The 22,350-nt window shown below is 41.4% G+C and overlaps 1 protein-coding gene across 8 annotated transcripts in view; it reads right to left on the reverse strand.

The window, feature by feature from the left end:
- The window catches only part of LOC102422911 (ankyrin repeat domain-containing protein 26), a 106,600-nt gene extending 87,619 nt beyond the window's left edge, over positions 1-18,981 (reverse strand). For all 8 annotated transcript variants that reach the window (XM_014463861.2, XM_023761971.1, XM_023761970.1 and 5 more), the window contains exons 1-5: positions 18,578-18,981; positions 13,191-13,305; positions 12,857-13,030; positions 7,854-7,960; positions 3,638-3,711 (exon numbers count right to left, since the gene is read on the reverse strand). In XM_014463861.2, the coding sequence (XP_014319347.1) occupies positions 3,638-3,711; positions 7,854-7,960; positions 12,857-13,030; positions 13,191-13,305; positions 18,578-18,825 (718 nt within the window). In that variant the 5' untranslated portion in view covers positions 18,826-18,981. The remainder of the gene's footprint in view (positions 1-3,637; positions 3,712-7,853; positions 7,961-12,856; positions 13,031-13,190; positions 13,306-18,577) is intronic.
- Between the last annotated feature and the right edge of the window lie 3,369 nt (positions 18,982-22,350).

Consider the following 22,350-nt stretch of genomic DNA (forward strand, 5'->3'; position numbering starts at 1 on the left):
AATAATTAACATATACAGTATAATTGTGTAGTAGTAATTATAGAGTCCTTTTTATTTGTTCCTAATTTTTTCTTATTTTCTTGTTAAACTAAAAACATAGCTCACCTATTAAAGGCAGCTGTTGATATGGACAAATCAAAAAGTCAAAGAAATTACATCCAAAATGTAGGATGAGTTATCCATGGATATTCTATCAAACTAAACATGTATGGAAAAAAAGCTGATCTTTCCTGTTGACCTGTTGCTCTTCCCTGTTCATGTGATAAAGTCCTGTTCTTCATGTCCAATTTAAATGCCAGTGCACAACCTGGAAACCTATGAATCATATCGATTTCTCTCTCCCCATTAACTTTTTTCATTCAATCAACACTAAGTCATATTAACTGTTCCTATTTTCTGTCTCTGCTTTATTTTACCACTTCCTTTGCCCCAGTCAAACATGGGCTCTTAACAGATGGCTTTCTAGGGGAGGTGGGGGGAGGAACAAAACACTACCAATTATTGTTGCTATTTCTTAAATAAATAAGATTTTTTAAGCAAAACAAATAAAAAACATATAGGCCTAGAAAAAGACCACATTTTAAATTAAATATTGAGCTTCCTGATTTTTTTATTTCAGCATGGATAGGTGAAAACTTCATAATGGACTGATGCTAGTCCAAGGAAAATTCTATCCACTTTTTGAAAACTTAACTCCCCATTATACACTTAAAGTGTCTGGCACCCCATTATACACTTAAAGTGTGCTCCCAGTGGGTGCTGGCACCTAGTAAGCACTGAATAAAGTACAGCAAATAATAAAAATTGCAACAACCTCTTAGAGGGTAGGGACAGTATTTTTAAAATGTTTGAATTCTGTAACATCAGAATAATACTTAGTGCCTAAAAGACAATTGAGAATTAAATAGCAAACAATTAAGCAAACAAATTAATAAATGAATTTTGAAATTTTCTTTGAAAATTCTGTTTTAAAAAAACCACAGATATAAACCAGGTCCAGGTCTGTGATATGACAAGCACCTTAAAGGTCAAAACTCTATTTCATCATTGTTTCCTATAACTTACAAATTCAACCTACACAAGTTCTTTGATAAAGGTCTACTAAATCCAAGTGGTCCTTATATAGTTCAGATTGCACAATGAACTAGGTGCCACATATGAGTAGCACAGTAGCATTTTTGTTATTGTGAAATTAGAGGACAGTTGCACGAATTCGTGCAAGGTTGGGGTCCCTCGGGGTGCCCTGCAGGAATTGGGCCAAAACCCGCAGTCCAATGCCACCTGCAGCTCCTACCTGCCGCTCCCATTCATCCTGGCCCCACTGTGCCTGCCGCAGGCTTGCACCCAATCAGTCCCAATCGGGAGAGGCTCACACCATCGCAGCAGCGCTCAACAGCCATGAACCCTGAGTCTGGCGCCCTCCCAAAAGGAGTGGCCTGAGGGATCAGGCTGAAACCAGCTCACCAACATCCCCCAAGGGGTCCCGGATTGTGAGAGGGGGCAGGCCAGGCTGAGGGACCCCACCAGTCCACGATCGGCCGGGGAGGGACCACAGGAGGGTTCCAGGGCATGTCCAGCCCATCTCGCTCAGTCCTGATTGGCTGGACCCCAGCAGCAAGCTAACCTACCGGTTGGAGCATCTGCCCCCTGGTGGTCAGTGCACATCATAGTGACTGGTGACCAGTCGACTGTCTGCCCCCTGGTTATCAGTGCACGTCATAGCGAGCAGTTGAACAGCCTTAGCATATCATTAGCATATTACACTTTGATTGGTTGTTCAGTTGTTCTGCCGTTTGGTCTATTTGCATATTACCCTTTTATTATATAGGATATTTTTGTACTTTTATTATAATTTGTTGAGTCCTGAGTTGGGCTATTTGAATATTTATTATGATTATTTTTTTGACCAATGGCTTCAGAGCATCTTGTTCTAAAGAAATTAGTGTCACAGCAATTATGCAACAAACAGAAGGAAACATCTTCTTCTAATGAAGACAACGTATCTCATTCTGTTTTGACTTCTGAAGAATGAAGCTGATAATAGTGAGACCTTGTTGGTATAACGATATGTAAAATAACCTATGCTTCTCAACAAGGCATTGTCTTTCTGACTTCTGTACTATATTGTAAATATCTCTAAAAAAACAATTTCATTGGGATTGCAGCACACTGGACAAATATAGTTCTTATTGTTTGCCATTTGTTTGTGGTACCAGGAAAGTATTAAGCTCCTAGTTTTGGTAACTTTTTTTATTGAAACAAATCACTATGTAATAAAAAGGATTCATTTACTAAATGTAATCCATTTGCTGTAAAAAATAAACAAAAGATCACCCTGGCCAGTTTTGCTCGGTGATTAGAGCGTAGGCCCACAGAAGAGTCGTGGGTTCGATTCCCAGTCAAGGGTGCATACCCTGGTTGCAGATTCAATCCCAGGCCCTAGTTGGGGCATGTGTAGGAGGCAACCAGTCAATGTGTGTCTCTCACATTGATTTTTCTTGATGTCTCTCTCTCTCCCCCCCCCCCCCACTTCTTTCCCTTCCACTCTCAAAAGATCAATGGAAAAAATATCCTTGGTGAGGATTTAAAAATCCTATATAATAAAGAGTAATATGCAAATTGGCCATCACTCCAACACACAAGATGGCAGCCCCCATGTAGTCAAAGATGGCCAGCAGGGGAGGGCAGTTAGGAGCAACTAGGCTGGCAGGGGAGGGCAGTTAGGGGCGACTAGGCTGGCAGGGGAGGGCAGTTAGGGGCGACTAGGCTGGCAGGGGTGGGCAGTTAGGGGCAATCAGGCTGGCAAGGGAGCAGTTGGCGTTGATCAGGCTGGCAGGGGAGTGGTTAGGGGCAATCAGGCTGGCAGCCGGCGAGCGGTTGGGAGCCAGCAGTCCTGGATTGTGAGAGGGATGTCCGAGATTAGAGAGGGTGCAGGCTGGGCTGAGGGACACACATCCCCACCCCCACGCCCCGTGCATAAATTTCGTGCACCAGGCCTCTAGTATAATAATAAAAAAATAAACAAAAGATTCATTTTTATAACAAGTCCAATTTGTTATAATGTGTTTATAGAGGAACTATACAACATCCTAACTTTAAAATCTTTTTTCTTTTTTACATAAAGACATCATATGGAATTTTAGGGGTAATGACTAAATAAATGAATTTCTTTTCAGACAATATTGCCCCAGATTTTTTAAATTACCTACAATTACTTTTTAAATAATTATGAATACTAAACTATTTTAAAGAAATTAAGAAAAAAAACTATGCATACAATTTATACATTGTGTTTTTTGTTTTTTTTTAATATATTTTATTGATTTTTTTACAGAGAGGAAGGGAGAGGGATAGAGAGTTAGAAACATCGATGAGAGAGAAACATCGATCAGCTGCCTCCTGCACACTCCCTACTGGGGATGTGCCCACAACCAAGGTACATGCCCTTGACCGGAATCGAACCTGGGACCCTTGAGTCCGCAGGCTGACACTCTATCCACTGAGCCAAACCGGTTAGGGCTACATTGTGTTTTTTTTGTGGGTTTTTTTTTCACTGCTCTTTCATTATCAAAATTTCCTTGCTCTTACTTTATCTATGGTAGGACCACCAAGAATAATTCACTATTAGAAGTCTTACCAAAACTTTTGCTACTTTCAGAAGACTTTTTAGTTCTCCTTTCTTCTTTATATTCAGAAGTTACTTGTTGATTGCTGTGTATAAAAAAAAATGGTGATAAATAATATTACTATCTTAATACTAACATAAAAATTTTTTCCAAATATATTCTTAGAATATTTCAAATAACATCAAAGTTAATATTAAAACTTTAATTTTATACCATACACTTCAAATTTGTTAAGTTCTATAAACTTTTTATTAAGCATGTAATTTTAAAAAGTAACGTGAAACAGCCATGATTTGAGGGCACTACATATCGTTCAGTTAATTAGAGTTAGCTTGACATAATGGCAAGTGTCTTGAACTCAGACATCCTAGTTCTACAATGAACAGCTATTTATTCTCAAACAAGTCACTTTTCTTTGGCTCAAAGTCCTCTACAAAATAAAAATCTTACTGCCTTATTTTATAAGGTTGTTAGGATGATTAAATGAGATAACATAGCAAAAAGTGATGCTCAGAGAAACAGTAAGACAAAAGAAAATCTGTTCATGAACTTTATTTGTTGAAACTATTTTGGAATCCCAAATAAACCCCAAAGTTGGTTTTTCATAGTTTGTAACATTCAAATGTTAGTTTTCAGAAATTATTAATTTTGGTTATTAGCTGTTCTTTCTTTGTGGTTTATAATTCAGGGTATCTCAGCTATTCTATAATTTTGCAACTAAGTTTATTTATAAATATACTAGAGGCCTGTTGCACGAAAAGATTCGTGCAATAGGCCTTCCCTTCCCCAGGCTGCCGGCACCGGTTTTCCTCCAGCACCCGGGACCCAGGCCTTCGCTCTGGCCGGAGCCGCCTTCAGTCTTCGCTCCGCTGTTTCGTGCCTATGTATGCAAATTAACCGCCATCTTTGTTGGCAGTTAATTTTCATATCGCTCTGATTAGCCAATGGGAGGTGTAGCGAAGGTAAGGTCAATTACAATGTTTGTCTATTATTAGATAGGATTACCTCATGAAGTCCCATAACAAAATGTTACCCTATCTTTATAGCAAATGCAGAACACTAATATAAGTCAGAACTTGGCCTGGACTACTACTATCCCTTCTCTACCTACTCAAACTGTAAACCAGCAGATCTTTATGAGAATGATGCTTAATCTCCCTGTCCACCCCCAATTGGCTTGGAAGATATAATCCTACATGTGGATACTGATGAGTCATGGAAGGGACATTAGCAATTCTAAGGATCAATAACTTTTGATTCAATAGCTTTCTGTTGACTGGCTTCCATCTGAGGCACAATTTAAAATACTTTGAAACTTGAGGTAAATTCAATTTACTTGGGAAAGTTTCATTGTTATAGCAAAGAGATCGCTTGAGGGACCAACCTCAATTATGGAACCTCAGGCAAGTTGGTGCCTACTACTCTGGGAAAGGCGATATGGGACTTTCCACTATCTAAACAAAGATGCTACAGATATAAAGTACCTTGGGGTACAGATCTGGTAACAAAGGAGAAAGGAAAGTCTGGTCTTTTCCTGCAGGATTATTTGAACCTCTCTGACAGCTTAGAATGGTTCCTAGCAAAAAACAAACAGGAAATTCAAAGGATGACTCATCCACAAAGGTCTGGGCTAAGAAGTGAGCTCCACATAGGCTTCCCAGTGTGTGTGTGGGGCGGAGGGGTAGGCTGTGGGTGGCTAAACTAGGAGGCCCAGCTTCCAGAACAGGGTGCTGGTAATTGGAATAGTGACTGAGCATACAAGCATCTATATGTAAACTGAAAAAAGCTGTAACTTTCAAGTGCAAGTGCGAATCAACATGAAAACTCAGGAATCTGGATCAGCAATGGCGACCTGGGAGCAAAGGTCAATCATGACTACAGAAACAGTTTCAATAGCAACTCTGTATGTAGCAATAGAATCAATAGAAACAACAGAAAGATTAGACTCTGCTTTTTTACCTCCATCTGACTTGTGAAAGAAGACTGTCTCCCTTGGACTTAGGTAATCCTTTAGGTTCTTAAAAAATTCACAGGGGAAATATAGGAGATGGCCCCCAGAAAATACAGATTTTTCTGCTAAAGTGAATACTTTAAGACCCCAAATAACTAGTTAGAAAAATCAGTTATTTGTACTCCAAGCATAAGAGTTCTACATGGAATGAAATAAATAATGTTAGGAAGCCTAAAGATAAAGGTCTTACAAGTTCTGAGATAAAGAATCTGGCCCATTGCTATTTCTAACTAGGCGAACCTTTTGCTAGGTTTCTGGCTGATGACATAGACCCAGGGTTGGCAAACTGCGGCTCGCGAGCCACATGCGGCTCTTTGGGCCCTTGAGTGTGGCTCTTCCACAAAATACCACGTGTGGGCGCGCACGTACAGTGCGATTGAAACTTCGTGGCCCCTGCGCAGCAGTCGGTTTTCGGCCTGAGTGAGTCTATTTTGAAGAAGTACTGTTGATATTTGGCTCTGTTGACTAATGAGTTTGCCGACCACTGAGTCATAGACTAACTCACTGCCATTCCCAAACTGCCTGAACCAAACTATGAAATCTCACCTGTTATGTAAAAAGTAACAGTGAACTTATTTTAAACCTCAGTTTAGTGATTACTAGCATTTTAATTTAAACATTTACAAATTAAAACCACAACAAAAGCATATTCCTCTGCAGGCCACCCACAGTTATCCTGAGAAAAGACATCAGTACCTTGCTGAAAGAGAAGCCTGACTATTTTTTCTGGCTCATCATTTACAGCAAGCATGCGTATTGTATATATAACACAGAGATCACTTTGCCCTCAGGAACTTCAATTATGTTATTTAAACAGCTAATTTGATATACTTACTAAGTCAATACCCTGTTGTCTATCTAGAATTGATCATTTCCTTGCTGAAGTGTTCACCTTTGTAAATTACCTCCAAGGCTAAAATAAAAGGACAAAAAGGAAGCCTCTTGTCCTACTTGGGTACTGCATAGTAGAAGTTGCTAATTTAAAATCCTCAAACAGATAAGAAACTATGTGGAGGTCACTAATCTGAAGTAGGTGAAGATTTAAATGAAGAATTTCCTGTTTCATCCTTAGTCTGATATATTGTATTTCAAAGTGAGCTAGAAGTCAGGATAGTAAAGCTATTCGGCAGGCTTAAAACAACAATGTTAATAATAATTATAACAATAATAGTCATATGTAGAATTAATGATGTTGATAAGCAGGTGCTAGACCAGCCGTGGGTAAACTACGGCCCGCGGGCCGGATCCAGCCCGTTTGAAATGAATAAGACTAAAAAAAAAAAAAAAGACCGTACCCTTTTATGTAATGATGTTTACTTTGAATTTATATTAGTTCACACAAACACTCCATCCATGCTTTTGTTCCGGCCCTCCGGTCCAGTTTAAGAACCCATTGTGGCCCTCGAGTCAAAAAGTTTGCCCACCCCTGTGCTAGACACTAAATTAAATGCTAGATAATCTCATACACAATCACCCTAGTATATAGTATTATTCTCCATTTTATATCAGGGAACATATTTGATGATAAGTAATTAAATACCAATTAAAAATAAAAACATCAAAATATACCAGAAATGAAAAAGGATAAAAACTGATGAGCCCACAGTGTCTGGTAGCAGTAATTCATAGTCACTTAGGGATAACCAAATAAAAAGGTTAAAAAAAACTGCAAGAGAGACTAAGTCCACTATCTATATATATAAAAGCCTAATATGCAGTGTCCCCTCGGGAATTCAACCAACTGGGAGTTCGATCACTTGCTATGACATGCACTGACCACCAGGGGTGGCGCGGAATGAAGGAAGGCTCTGGCCGGCAGCTGGCAGCCAGGGAAGGGAAGCCCCACCAGCAGCCGGCAGCCACTAGGTACCCTAACCGTGCACAAATTTTGTGCACTGGGCCTCTGGTTGTATCATAAAGTAAACTAAGAGTCCATATACTATAAAATTAATAATAAGCCCCTCTATTTAATGTAAGACCATATGACTCAAAAAATCATATTACAAATGACATCAGTTAATATTATAAATGAATATGAATCATTTGTTTTTCCAGTTGCCCAGTAGTCAGAATAATTGCTTTTCTACCTAACTGATGTGTTGATATTGTTCACTATATAAAGATAAATTAATCCTCTTCTTATTAACTTAATTTCTGACTTGAGTGATTATGACCACTCTAGAACAGTACTAAGGTTTTATAAAAATGAACTGTACCTTTCCATCTGATCGACTGTGCGTATTCTTGCACCTCTATTTACTAAAAATTCCACCATTTGCTCTTTATTTTCACTTTGAGCAAGTGAAAGTGGTGTGAGGTCTTCCTGTAAAGCAGCAAAAACAATTTATAATTTATAAAATTACATATATCCAAACTGAATTTTAAAACTTATAAAAGATCCTCTGGACTTAAACATCCTATCCTATATAATAAAAGCCTAATATGCAAATTGTCCTCTTGGGTAGTCGTTTGGGAGACTAGGAGTTCAACCGCCAGGGTCGGCGCAGAACATGGCAGGCGTTGGCGATGTGCTGCAACCTCTCACCAGCTACCTGAGGGTGGGGGTGACGGGGACGAAAGTACAGTGAGAATGCAGGGTGTCCACCAAGCTTGCTCTCACTAACCCTGCTACCCTCTCCCGGGATGCCAGGGCTCGTGCACCGGGGAAGCCCCCCGTGCTCAGGTGCCGGGAGCCCGCGAGGAGCCTGCCCCACACCCGCGTGGCCTCTTCTGGGTGAGCTAGGCCACAGCTGCTGGGACTGCAGGGGCCAGTCTGGCTCCCCGTGGGTTCGCGCAGGAGCCGGTCTGTGAGGATGGCTGGGAGAGAACACGCTGCCCATCTGGCTTCCGTGTGGCGCCACTGGGCAGCCCAGAGGCTCACACTATGCCTCGGCCCGCGGCGTCTGGCCACGCTCACCACATCTCCGCGTGGGGACTCAGGTGCTGTGACTCAGGCAGAGGGGGTGTACGGGGGCCCGGGTGCTGCTCAGGGCCCAGAGGTCAGCTGGGACCTGCCCTTCCATGCCAGACACTCGCGCTTTGATCACCGAGCAGGCCTAGGGACCGCACCTGAGCACGAATTTCATGCACCAGGCCTCTAGTATAATACAGAAAGTAAATAAAAAGTAACCCCTTCCTTCTCACCCCTGTGCTGTTACTGGCTGCTCCTTCTCTTTAAAATGCCCTCCACTCCCTCCTTCAAAAGATTAACTGCAACACCATTCTCTAAAACTGTTCCTATCACATAATCTATCGTGCTATAGTGTCATTATTTTATTGCTCCCCATCTAAACCAAGAGCTTCTTGAGGGCTGAGGCTATTTTTTGATCTCTATGTCTCCATACTATAAAACATAGTAGTAAATGCTTTAAGTATTTTTACTGAATAAATAACCTAAATGATTAGCTCTAGAGTAGTGTTTCTTAAATTATATTTCAAAGAATATGTAGTTTACCAGAAGTTCAGTACTTTACCCCAATAGAAAAAGGATCCAGAAAGATCATGTGTTTAAGAAATATTACAAAACTATACACTGTATGCCTAGTACTAAAAATGTTTAACTTCGCTTAATCCTGATTTGACAATAGTTTTCTGTCACAAACATTAACATTTGAAAAATTAGAGGGTTTCAGGTATACAGTTTTGAGAACTTTTCAACAAAGGTGAAGGTTTTCTCCAGGTTACACACAGTTGATTCTCTTCTACAAATGCTATCAGGATCCCAGATGTCAACATCAGTCACTCCTGCTCCAAAAGGGTCTCTAAAAAAATTGACTAAATTAATAGGCTTCAAATGAACTCTGATTGCTTATTACTTAGTGGTCCATGGTTTTCTTCTTTTATGACAGGATAGCTTTTTATTTTAGCTGTTAGAAAGCTCAATACAAAACTATATTCTCAATTATGTTGATAATCTTGGGATATTGTAGTGAATCTTTTGAAGAAGGGAGTGGAGGGTATTCTAAAGGGAAGGAGCAGCCAGTGACAGCACAGGGGTAAGAAGAAAGAGGCTCTGTTTTCTATGCTCAGTAGTTCACTCCTAATCCCCTTAATGGCATGCTTTGCTTCCCCCACCCCCTCCCATGTTTTTATTGATTTCAGAAAGAGAAAGGGAGAGGGAGAGAGAGAAACATCTATGTGAGAGCAGAACAGCAATCTGCTGCTTCCTGCATGTCCCTACCAGGGATCAAGCCCACATCCCGGGCATGTGCCCTGACCAAGAATCGAACTGGCAACCCTTCAGTGCATGGGAGGATGACCAACCAACTGAGCCATACTGGCCAGAGTAGAATATATACTTTTTTAAAAATTTTAATCCTGATTTCATTTTAATTGTACTTTAAAGTATTTTATATTTGAGGCAAAATATAAATCAGAAGCAAAAATATAATGGCTTTTCAATGAAAAGTTTAACACTGATCTATATAAATTATTTTTAGCACAATGAAAGCTACTAAATCACTTGTATTTCTGAGGAACAATGCTGAGAAGAAAGATATAATATAGTCTGGAATATGCATCCCCTATACAACTCTAACCATGATACGTATAGACATTCCAATGAGAATATGATTATTTACAGGACATATAAAGGAAAAGAGTTTTTTAAAATAATAACCTATAAATTCTAACTTGAAAAATTCCATTCCATTCCTGGAGATTAATATAAAATATATATTATAAATTAATGTAGATGATCTTGAATATCTTGAAGTCTTTTATAAAATAGGAATTGTAAACTCAAGCGCTTATGGAGGCAAAGTAGGTGAGCCAAGTAAGTGAAGAATCTAGGTGAGGACGGCAGCAAACTAGAGAACACATGTTTCAAATGCTAGGGGCAGCCTCTGCACAGCATACCAAAAAGCAGTGGGGGCTTATGGGATGCCAGATTTGATTCTATAAGAGAAGCTTGAAGTTCAGATTTCTACAAGAGTCTTCTAAAATTTTAATGTTGAGTCAACTTATGAAGGTAAACTAAACATATCCAGGGCCTATATTTAGTCATGAGCCCACTTGTGTTTTTGTATTTGCTGTGTTTTTAAATGGTCATGCATGAAGCAAATATTTGTATTTAAAACCTTTCCTTTCATTTGGATCATGTTTTATCAATATTTTTGACACAAACATGTAATAAAAATCATTATTTAGCTTGATAATATCCATTATAAAAAATGTTTCTAATACATATTAAAACTACAGTTGATTTATATTTATTTCTCCCAGATTTGTTGATGTGGAACAAATAAACAATTAGTTCATAGAACTGCTGGAACTAAATTACTAAAGCCATTCTCATCTTTATTGTTATTAATTTCATGGTTTTTGATGTATATCTTTTTAATAATTTATTGATTTTTAGAGACAGAGAAAGGGATAGGAGAGAAACATCAATGTGAGAGCACCGGTTGCCTCCTACACACCCCCTACAGGGATCAAGTCGGCAATCTAGGCATATGCTCCTATTGGGAATCGACCCAGCAACCTCTTGGTGCAGGGGACAATGCCCAACCAACTGAGCCACACCAGCCAGGGCGGTTTTTGATGTTTAAAACTGCCATCCTGATTATGCCAGGGCTCTGTGAAATTAATAGACATATTGAGACAATCTATCACACAGCTTCAACTAAAAAGAAGGCTCAAGACTTACGATATTGCAGGAAAATCCTGCTTGTAGTAAACATTTGTTGATCTAAGGACTGAATGAGAAAGGATAAAAAATTCTTAAAGGGTCAGATTCTACTTCTTAACAGACTGCCCGTAAGCAAATTTCTAAAGACTGTGTGCCAGTGAATGACTGATGGCTGAAAGGAAAAAGATGTTCTTTAAGTCATTAGATATCACCAATAATGTTCCCTATAACTTTTCAAGAGAAGAGGTAGAACCAGTTGAAAGTCAGGCCAATATTCCTGAAAAGGAAAGAGTTGAAGGACGTATCACCTATCAAATTCCAATTCTTCTAGAGATTTCTTAAGTTTGTGAGAACTGTGAATTTATACATTATACTTATCCATTCAGTAGTTCTTAACCAAGAATTGTATCAGAATCTCAAGGAAATATTTCTGCATATACATGTCCAGGCCTTATTAGATTTACTCGATCTAAATCTTCAGGGGAGAGCGGAGGCTTGTAAACTTAAGTTCTCAGGTGATTGTGATTCACCAGCACAATTCTAGTTGAGAACTAGTGCAGTACACAAACACTTTATTCTCATCTCAGTAGCACAATTTCTATTATAGTATAAAATGCTTTGCTATGTTTGAGACTTAAGATAATGCCTATTTCTGTGGCAAATTTTGCTCTCGTGTTGTTTTATATTAATTAGAAAAAAACTCAGGTGCAAAAAAATATTTTTAAAAGAGTTTTGCCTCTAACAAATTGTGTTTTCACAATTATTTGTCATAAGGGCATAAAAGAGAGCTGTAATATCTACTGCTTCTTCAGAAATGTCATTATGTAAAGTGAAATCCTAGACAATTAAGTTATTTCAAAACATTTCAATTCAGGGAATGCTTGAGCTTCCAAATATGTAAAATTGACCCTACCCGTGTCAGCCAAGACCATTCCTGCCAAGGATGCAGTGGTGATATGTAATGTATGTCCAGAAAAAAAAGCAGGTGAACAGCTTTGCCATCACCTACTCCCTATGTAAAACTACAACCCCGCTGAGGAGCTGCATGAGGCTTACATGGAAAACCCCAAGGTGGTATGTGGCTGGCAGAGTGGCTACGAGCATAAGTGGGTGTACTTGCTAGATGTTAAGACATGACCTGACTCTTTCTGCAATCTTCAGGACCTTGGGGTCCTGGAGAGTTCAGGGCCTGTGGACTGCTGCTTCCCCTTCCCACTTGCACTCCTCCAGCTCCCCCTGCTGAGTACTAGGTCTCCTCCTCCCACCCATCCCCAAGAGCACCCATTTCCTAAGCCCCTGCCTGCATAAGAGCCAGCCCCACCATCACTTCATTCCCCCAAGCCTTCAGTCCTTTGTGGGCTCTGAGCCTATCACCCACTCCCAGGCACTAACAGGAAGTTCTTCCTTCTGGAGTGGAAAGGAGACAGAGCTTTGCTCCTTCCGTGGACACTACATTTCTCCAACTCTCCCTGACTGGGCTTTGGAGTAGTTTCCATGGTGTCAGGGTCTGACAGTGTATGTATATGAGAAAGAAAATGCTTTTGGCTAAAGTAAAAACAAGAATTTCAAATATTTTGAAAATAAAGTTACCTTGTTTCTCGCTTCAATATTTGCCTTGAATGAAAGCAGCTTTTCCACTATAACTATATTTTGACCAAGGACAGCATAGTGGAGAGCAGTATTGCCATCGATGTCCATTATGTTTGGATCAGCACCATGGTCTAGTAAAATAGTTACACATTCCTCTTCCTGGCTTTGTACGGCCTGTCAGTATTATACCAAAAAGTAGATTATAAATTCTAGTAATTTAAAGTAAACATTCCACAATTTTTACCAATAACACAGTTAAATGAGATAAATTCATTTTTACCCTAAGTAATTGAATCAAATCCACCTCATGTTGACATAGTTGGCTACTACATACCTTAATCAGAGCTGTCCTGTTTTCATTATCACAGAGGTTCAACAGGCATTTTCTGTCTGCTAGCAGAGTTACCACTCCTGGATGGCCATTGGCACAGGCCAAATGTAGAGCAGTCCTATGAAAGTGAAAGGACTCCTTAGGAATTTAGAGCGCACTGTCTCAAAACATACAATTACTCATGTAATTGTAGACATTACATGTTATCTCTATGCCTTTAAAACAAATATTTATTTAATTTTCTTCTGGAGACAGTACAATAGTTATTAGTTCTTGTTAATGAAGAAGCAGCCTATTTGAACAGAGAGAGGATGACCTGGGAATTCAGCTCAACTTGTATCTGATCCTATTTTAACTGTCATGTATTAGCTATCTATCATTTGGCCTTTCTGAACCTCAATTTCCTCAACAAAATAGGGATAAAAACAGTAGTAATCTCACCCAGCTGGCATGGCTCAGTGGTTGAGCATTGACCTATGAACCAGAAGATCATGGTTTGATTCCTGGTCAGAGCATATGCCCTGGTTGTTGGCTTGATCCCCAGTGTGGGGCATGAAAGAGGCAGCCAATCAATGATTCCCTCTTATCATTGATGTTTCTATTTCTCTCTCCCTCTTCCTTCATCTCTGAAAGGAATATAAATATATTTAAAAAAATAGTAGTGATCTCACAGATCACCATTGTTTGCTTAAATAAAAAGCTAAGCAGTGTTTACTATTGTTCCTAGCACAAAAAATCTCAATAATTTTTAGATTGTATTATTATAATTATTACTATTGCTACAACTTTACAAAGACATATCAATTAAGTAAAATCATATCTACTTTGCAGATGTGTTTTAAGAATTAAAAGTACACTGTATTTCAATGATTCTAATATGCTTATTTTTTCACATTTTAACATCTCTGACATTGGGATGCAATTTATAATTCAGAATGTCTTACAACTATAATTGGCAGCAACTTTAAAAAAAATTCTTATTGGTATATTGGGCATCATACCATCCACGGTGTCTTATGTTAAGTGAAATAATAGTAAATACAATAGACCTTTTGCAGTTCTAGTCAAACGGTTAGAATTAAAACCATTTTTAGTTCTTAAAAGCATTATAGAAAAAGAGGACTAAAATATCAAAACAATAAAGTATTTTTTTAAAGTAACTTTTACTTTGGTCTTCAAAAAACTTAAAGCCAAAGGAAACTCAGAATTCAAATGAACAGGGATGGCTCATTTTATTCAATATTTAGATTTATAGATTTATGAAAATCAGATATTTCCAATGATCAATATTAGTATTTAATACTAGGATACATTTTCAAAAGAGCAGGTAAAGATTATCTTTTACAATTTCCTACCTTCAGAAATACTTTGGTTTGAAAGGATGAAGAAAAAGCTTCAATTAAGATTAGGTCCTAATACTTCCATTTTAAATTTCTCATTTGATCATACTGGACAACATGAAATTTTTAAGAATGAAATGGGCCTGGGAGACAGATTGAAAAGGTCCTAAGTAGAATATATCTGCTAGATAGCTATTCAAGTTATATTTCATGAATAGATAAATTGAAAGAATGAATAAATTTAGTTGGAGAGTTCAATATTTTTAAATAATACTTTTAAAAGTAAAGCAATACTTTTGCAATAGTAATAGTAACATATTTGCTATGTTTTATTGTAATAAGAACATAACTAAATTATTAATTTACTAGAGGCCCGGTGAACAAAATTCGTACACGGGTAGGGTCCGGCGATCAGGGCCGATCTGTGGGGTGACTGGTGGGGCGATTGGGGGCCCCCGCTGGCACGCGCCGCTCACCCACCGGCCCACCCCCAGCCGCCGCCGGTTGCCTCCCTCTGTGGGGCAACCAGCGGGGCAATCGGGGGGCCTTTGCTGGCACCCACCTTGGTTGGCCTGGGGCCTGTGGGCTGGGGGCAGCTACTGCATTGAGCATCTGCCCCCTGGCGATGAGTGCGCATCATAGCGACCAGTCGTTCCACCATTCAGTCAATTTGCATATTAGGCTTTTATTATATAGGATAATCACTTATATATTATACGAGAGGCCCGGTACACAAATTCATGCATGGGTGGGGTCCCTCTGGGTGGCCTGCAGGGATCAGGCCGAAACCCGCAGTCCCAAATTGCGAGAGGGCACAGGCCAGGCTGAGGGACCCCACCAGTGCATGATCGGGCCAGGGAGGGACCGCGGGAGGGCTCCAGGGTGTGTCCAACCCATCTCACTCAGTCCTGATCGACCGGACCTCAGCAGAAAGCTAACCTACCAGTTGGAGCATCTGCCCCCTAGTGGTCAGTGCACATCATAGTGAGCAGTTGAGCAGCCTTAGCATATCATTAGCATATTATGCTTTGATTGGTTGTTCGGTTGCTCTGCCGTTCGGTCTATTTGCATATTACCCTTTTATTATATAGGATGTAATAAAGAAATCTATATAAAGTAAAAAAATGTGTACAATTAGATACATACATATACTCTATAAACACAGATAAAAAGATTCCTTTTACTTCTGAAGAGGTTAAAAGTTGTCAGAAGGTGCCAATTCTCAAAAACATTTTTTAAAAAAAGTGAGGAATTATTTTTTATCTATGTAAGATTCATATTCCTGCTCTTCCCCAGGATTATTTCAATCATAATATACTTTTACTAGAATTTCTATACTTGTTCATTGTAAAAATCAGATTTTTTAAACTGGAAATGTTCAGTTATAATACAAACTAGAGGCCCGATGCACGAATTCAAGCATGGGTGGGGTACAGCTGGCCCACCCCAATCTGGCCCGATCGGGATGGGCTGGCTGGGGGGAGGGGCCACAGGCGGTTGGCCAGCTGGCCCAACCCCTGATTGCAGTGGGGGGGCCAATCGGGGGCGGGGCTGGTCAGGGGGAGGGGCCACAGGGGTTGGCCAGCTGGCCCAGCCCCGCTTGGGGTGGGGGCCAATTGGGGGTGGGGCCAACCAGGGGGAGGGGCTGTGGGCAGTTGGCCGGCCAGCCTCTACCCCGATCAGAGTTGGGGGGCCAATCGGGCGTGGGTCCGGATACAGGTAGGGGCTGTGGGCAGTTGGATGGCGACCCCACCACCTGGTCCAACTCCTGGTAGAGGGGACAATTTGCATATTAGTTTTTTATTATATACTAGAGGCCCAGTGCACAAAATTCGTGCACTTGGGGGGTCTGTGAGCCCAGCCTGCACCCTCTCACAGTCCAGGAGCCCTCAGGGGATGTCCAACTGACGGCTTAGGCCCGTTCCCAAACCAGCAGTGAGACATCCTTAGCGCTGCTGCAGAGCCGCTGTACTCGCCAGCTGTGAGCCCAGCTCAGGGATTCTGGCTGAGCGGTACTCCCCACACTGACCACCAGGGGACAGCTCCTGCATTGAGGGTCTGCCCCCTGGTAGTCAGTGCGCGTCATAGGAACCAGTCATGCCACCGTTCAGCCGATTTGTATATTAGCCTTTTATTATATAGGAAGGATGTTCAGAAATAAATTTTATCGCATTTTGCACATTTTTTTAGCTAATATAAGATCAGTCTGTGTGTATGGCTAATCAAAGTGATTTTTGTCTCCCTTTCTGAACTACCAAAGTATATCTTTGCATGTCAACATATATCTTTTATCTATACCACCTTCAATGGTCATATATTATTCCATCCTATAATTTTGAAATAAAATCCATTTATATGAGTTCTTCTTAATACACTGCTATTATGAGCAGTGCTGAGAAAAACAAATTTTATGTAATTTAGCTAATCTATAATAATAAAGGCATAATATGCTAATTAGAGCGGACATCCTTCCGGACTAAGCTGGGGCTGCAGCTGCCATGGCTACAAGGGAGGGATCCAGGCAGCCGCCCGTGGCTGCGAAGGCCTACTCTTGCATGAATTTTGTGCATCAGGCCTCTAGTTATTTTATAAAGATATTTTAGTATAAATAGAATTAATGGGCAAAAATAACATAAATTTTTAAATGTGGTACTAATAAACAAGTTGTCTATTTGAAAAGTCAAAAGCAACTTAACCTTTAAGCAGCAGTATAAGTACCACTGCTGGTCATCTTCACAAACTTTGTGCATGGAAAATAGTATTTCACTCCTTTTCTTACCAGTGACACTAAATATCTTATCCTATGTCCATCATTCCCTTGTACATATGCTAAAAACACTTTGTCCAATTTTAAATGAGTTTTTTTTTCTTGTTGATTTCAAAGTCTCCTCTGTAAAATAAAGATATACTTTTTCTCCAATGTGCATACGTTGTAAATATTTTGCAAGTACATCTTCTTAATATTACTTTCTTAGATTGCTCAACCTCCTATTTTTCTTGCTTTTGAGGTCTTTGTCAACTTAAAAAATATATATACACACATATATATATATATATATCTGTATATAGGCATTTATGTTTTCTTCTGGTAATTTTCATATTTTGTATATTTGAAATTTTAATCTATATTCCATCTGGAACTTATTTTTCTGAAATAAAATCTAGCTAGTTTTCTCCAAATACTTAACAATTATTTCGCAACCATTTATGAGTAAGTCATCTTTTCCTACAAACATGAAATGTCACCAGTATCAAGTTCTAAAGTTCTTACAAACATTTGGGTGTTTAGACATTTCTAATTTGTTCTAATCATTTCTGTCTTCTCAGCTATTGATAGACAAATAACTTGTGGAAATTTATAGCACATGTTGATATCTAAAAGGGCAAAGCTTTACCTACTAACTACACAGTAATTTTCCTAATTTCACCACAACAATAAAGACAGCATGTGTGACTCAAAAATTTTAAAACCATACTTTATTGTTTATGTAAAATTAATAAATATAGGAAGAACACACATTTTGAGAAAATGAATCTTCCTATTCAAGACCACAGCTATCTTTTCACTTCAAAGTTCCCTTTGGAGGTCCCTCAATAAAGAACATAGGTGTACACTGTTTTATATTTGTTATTGGATTTTATCTGAAGAATTTTTAGGCCAAAAGTTGATCTATTATGGGAATTATTTCTCTCATTATGCACTTGCCTATAATATACAGCATTATGGTATAAAAATGTGAACATCAAATATATAATGCTAAATATACTTAATTTCGTGTCTATTATTGCTATTTAATTAAATCACTTAAAAATGTCAGTACGTGCTCTGTAAGAGGAATTAGGGGCGGGTCCTTAAGTTTTGTTCTTGCTGCTCATAAAAGTCGGCCTGGGCGCTAGACCCCAGGTAAGGTGTCCACCACCGACCTGCCCCGGGCGCGGGAGGGAAGACGGCCCAGCACCTAGGTGACAGCAGGGCTGCGCCCACCTGCGGAGCCGGCCGGGGTGCGCTCCCCCCAGGGCCGCCCGCGGGAGCCGCGCAGGCCTTATTACCTGTTCATCTTGTCTCTATCATTCAAGCCATTTATCCGGAGCAACAGAATCTGCTTCACTTTGGCGACGCTGCCCACGCTGGCCGCTCTGTGGATCTTCCCCAGGTCTCGGTCTCGGACGTGGTACCCGCGCTGCGAGGCGCCTCTGCCACCACCCGGCGGCCTCTCTCCCAGGCTGCGCCCGGGGCTGGTGGACGCGGCCAAGGGCGACACGCCCTTTCTACTCCCAAAGCCAAAAATCTTCTTCATCGCAGAGCGCCTGATGGCTTCAGCGAAGCCTCACCTTCCCCTCAGCTTTCCGCGCCACCCCCCGAGTCCAGCACTATGGCTCCAGGGACGCTCCTGAGGCCACAGCATCCGGCGGGGCAGCGCCGCGGTTTGAAATCTTTCAGCCTGCAAGGATTTAACCCAGCAAAGCCCTCTGCACGCAACTGCGCGTGCGCGCCTCGGAGCTCACGTCACTGCGCGTGCGCACAAAGTCCCTGCGGCCAGAGCTACCCAGAGCGCATGTGCAAGGTCCAGACTTCTAAAATCTCAGGGATTGCTTCTGGGCACGGTTCTAACATCGATGGGAATTGGCCGAATCTTGTGAAACATTTGCAAAGGTTAGACTCACCCCAGCGGAAAAGGGAGTCTTTACCCACTGGGGCTAGGGTGGCGTGGAACTTAAGGATGCCAAAGGCCTCCTCCCCCAGAAAGCTCCCCTAAAAACAAATCTATAAATCTTTTTGTTCCTCTTCTACATCTCTCTGGGCCCGTCTCCAGGGAATTTAGCGATGCAACAACAGAAAGATGTTCCACGTCGTTAGAGATTGTGGCAATATGTGTATACAAGTGCAACTTTCTGAGAAACAAATGTACCTTCTCCAGATGAAATGAAAGCACATTTCTGAGTGCCTCTTAATCCTCCTTTTGGCCCACTGATACATTTACATTTTTTTTTTACTTTTATTTCCCCAATTAAATCTTTAATCAACCCAATATTTATTTTGGAGCATGGAGTAACATTTAAGAACTTAAAAAAAAAAGCTATTGTGGGAGCCATGCCAGGACCGCAGATAATCAAGGCCGGTGGGAGCACAGAGGCCTTATTATCAATACATCAGAATGACCAAAGGCTGCTCTGGGCATGTGCCTAAATGGAATGTTCAAGGACTCTGAGCCTAGAATCCTAATCAGGCCACGATACCATGAGCGGGTGCAAGGACACACGGTACACTGTGCCTTTCAGTAGCCAATATGATTGATGTAACTATTGGCACAAAGCCTTCTTTGTCTAAGTAGTATAAAAGTAGGTTACTGACCAGCTAGTTGGCTGGAGTCAGCTGAGGATGGAGTGAGGAGAAGTCTGCTAGAGAGAGCAGCTAGGATGGAGTGTGGGAAGAAGTCTGCTAGAGAGAGCAGCTGGGCAGGAGAGACAGGAGAAGCTGCTGAGCCAGAGAGCTCAGGTACTGCTGTGACGTGAGGCAATGAGTCTAGGAGGCAGCATGAGGCTGCTCAGATTATAGCTGTGGGTACAGAGACTGATGCTGTTTTATGGGAAAGATTGATATTCACCAGCCGGTGTCCGGCTGCCTGCCTGTATGGACTTTGCTGTGAGGACTGATGGCTATATGGCCACTGGATTCAGCAATAAAGAATCATACAGCCACAACTTCTCCAACTTCTCCATCTCACAAGACCCTCTGCCAAGCTCTGCCCAGACTCAGAGCAGCTGTGCCCTTGGGCAATGCTCTGACAGCTATTCACATGTCACAAACCAACTTTTCTCACATAGTTTAAAATATACTTTATTTTGCATTAAATTCTTGGTATGTTTTTTTGTTTCTGGTGTTACTGTTCTGTTCTACTGAATGATCTTATTCTTGCAAAAAGAACTCAAGTATTTTAACTTCTTTATAAAATACTACAGGCCCGATGCATGAAATTCATGCAAGAGTAGGCCTTCCTACCCCCAGCTGCCGGTCCAGGGGTCCCCAAAGGTATGGACGGAGTCGGCGATGAAGGAATGACACGGAGACAGCCTTCAGTTGATCAGCAGCCTAGCCAGGATCTCTAGCCAGGAACTCCAGCCAAGTTCTGGGCAGGAACTCCAGCGAAGTTCTGTTCTGGAACTCCAGCAGAAGTTATGGCCAAGTTCTGGTGTTTATTGTCTTGTTACATCTGTATTTATACCAGTTGATTTTAATCCTGTCAATTTCTATTCCAAAGGTTAGGGAGTTTCTTATCTCCATTCCAGGGAGTAAGGATTATGTAGCTTAAGCATGATTGTTTGTAGTTAAAGTGATTAACTACCCGCCTGGCACTTAGTTAAGGGGTTGTATCCCCTCCCTAACCTCAGGGAAAAATCCCCACCTGGGGAAACAACCTTTCTCAGAGAGGTGACCTTGGTTAAAACACATGGCGCTAAGGAGAGCAAACATATTAAGAACAATATGCTATATATGCCAGGTCCCTTGAAACATATGCTGTGCAGATGTTTCTTTCCTGCAGCGACTGTGTCAAGCAGCAAGGATGGACCGGCTTCCAGCAGCTTCCCTCTGGCATTCGGGACCCAGACTTTCCTTTGGCACCCAGGACCCGGGCTTTCCTCTGGCCACTGGCAGGCACCCAGGACCTGGGATTCCCTCACAGCCCTGGCTTTGTCATGAAGGATATCTGGTCTAATAAGCATATTATGCTTTTATTATTATAGATATTATATGGACTCTGTTAGTTTACTTTGTAATACAACTAGAGGCCCAGTGCATGATATTCATGCACAGGTAGGATACCTAGTGGCTGCCGCCTGCCGCCTCCAGCCTGCGGCCTATCTTCCCCAGCTGCCAGATGCCTGCCACAGCCTTCCTTCATTCCATGCCATCCCCTGGTGGTCAGTGCATGTCATAGAGAGCAATCAAACTCCTGGTCGGTTGAACTCCTGAAAGGACACTGCATATTAGGCTTTTATATGTATAGATAGTGGATTTAGTCTCTCTTTGTAGTTTTTTTTTAACCTTTACTTTGTATATAGTTTTCCTTAAAAAATGTATATTAAGCATAAATAGAAGTTGATTTTGTCTTTTGGTGACTCTGCTTTAGATTTCTTTCTTTGATGAATACTAATGTTATTAGGTTATCTGGTCTAATTAGCATATTATGCTTTTATTACTATAGACTAGAGGCCTGGTGCATGAAATTCGTGCACTGGGGGAGGGGGTGTCCCTCAGTCCAGCCTGCACCCTCTCCAATCTGGGACCCCTTGGGGGATGACATACTCCGTACCCTGTCACACACAGAGCAGGGTCGATCAGGGGGTTGGGGAGCTCCCCCCGTCACGCACAGAGCAGGGCCCATCAGGGGGTTGGGGCACTGCCCCCTGTCACTCACAGAGCAGGGCCCATCAGGGGGTTGAGGAGCTCCCCCCTGTCATGCACAGAGTAGGGCGGATCAGGGGGTTGAGGAGCTCCCCCCTGTCATGCACAGAGCAGGGCCCATCAGGGGGTTGAGGAGTTCCCCCCTGTCATGCACAGAGTAGGGCCGATAGGGGAGTTGGGGCACTGCCCCCTGTCACACACAGAGCAGGGTCGATCATGGGGTTGGGGAGCTGCACCTTGTCACACTCAGGGCAGGGCCAATGGGGAGGTTATGGCTCTACCCCGTTACACACAGAGCAAGGCCCGTGGAGGGGGGCTGGGGCGCCACCCTCTATCACCCACAGAGCAGGGCCGATCCGGGGGTTGGGCGCCGCCACTGTCACACTCAGGCAGGGACGATGGAGAGGTTATGGCTCTA

Source organism: Myotis lucifugus, unplaced genomic scaffold, assembly GCF_000147115.1.
Source record: "Myotis lucifugus unplaced genomic scaffold, Myoluc2.0 scaffold_223, whole genome shotgun sequence".
NCBI classification, from domain to species: domain Eukaryota; kingdom Metazoa; phylum Chordata; class Mammalia; order Chiroptera; family Vespertilionidae; genus Myotis; species Myotis lucifugus.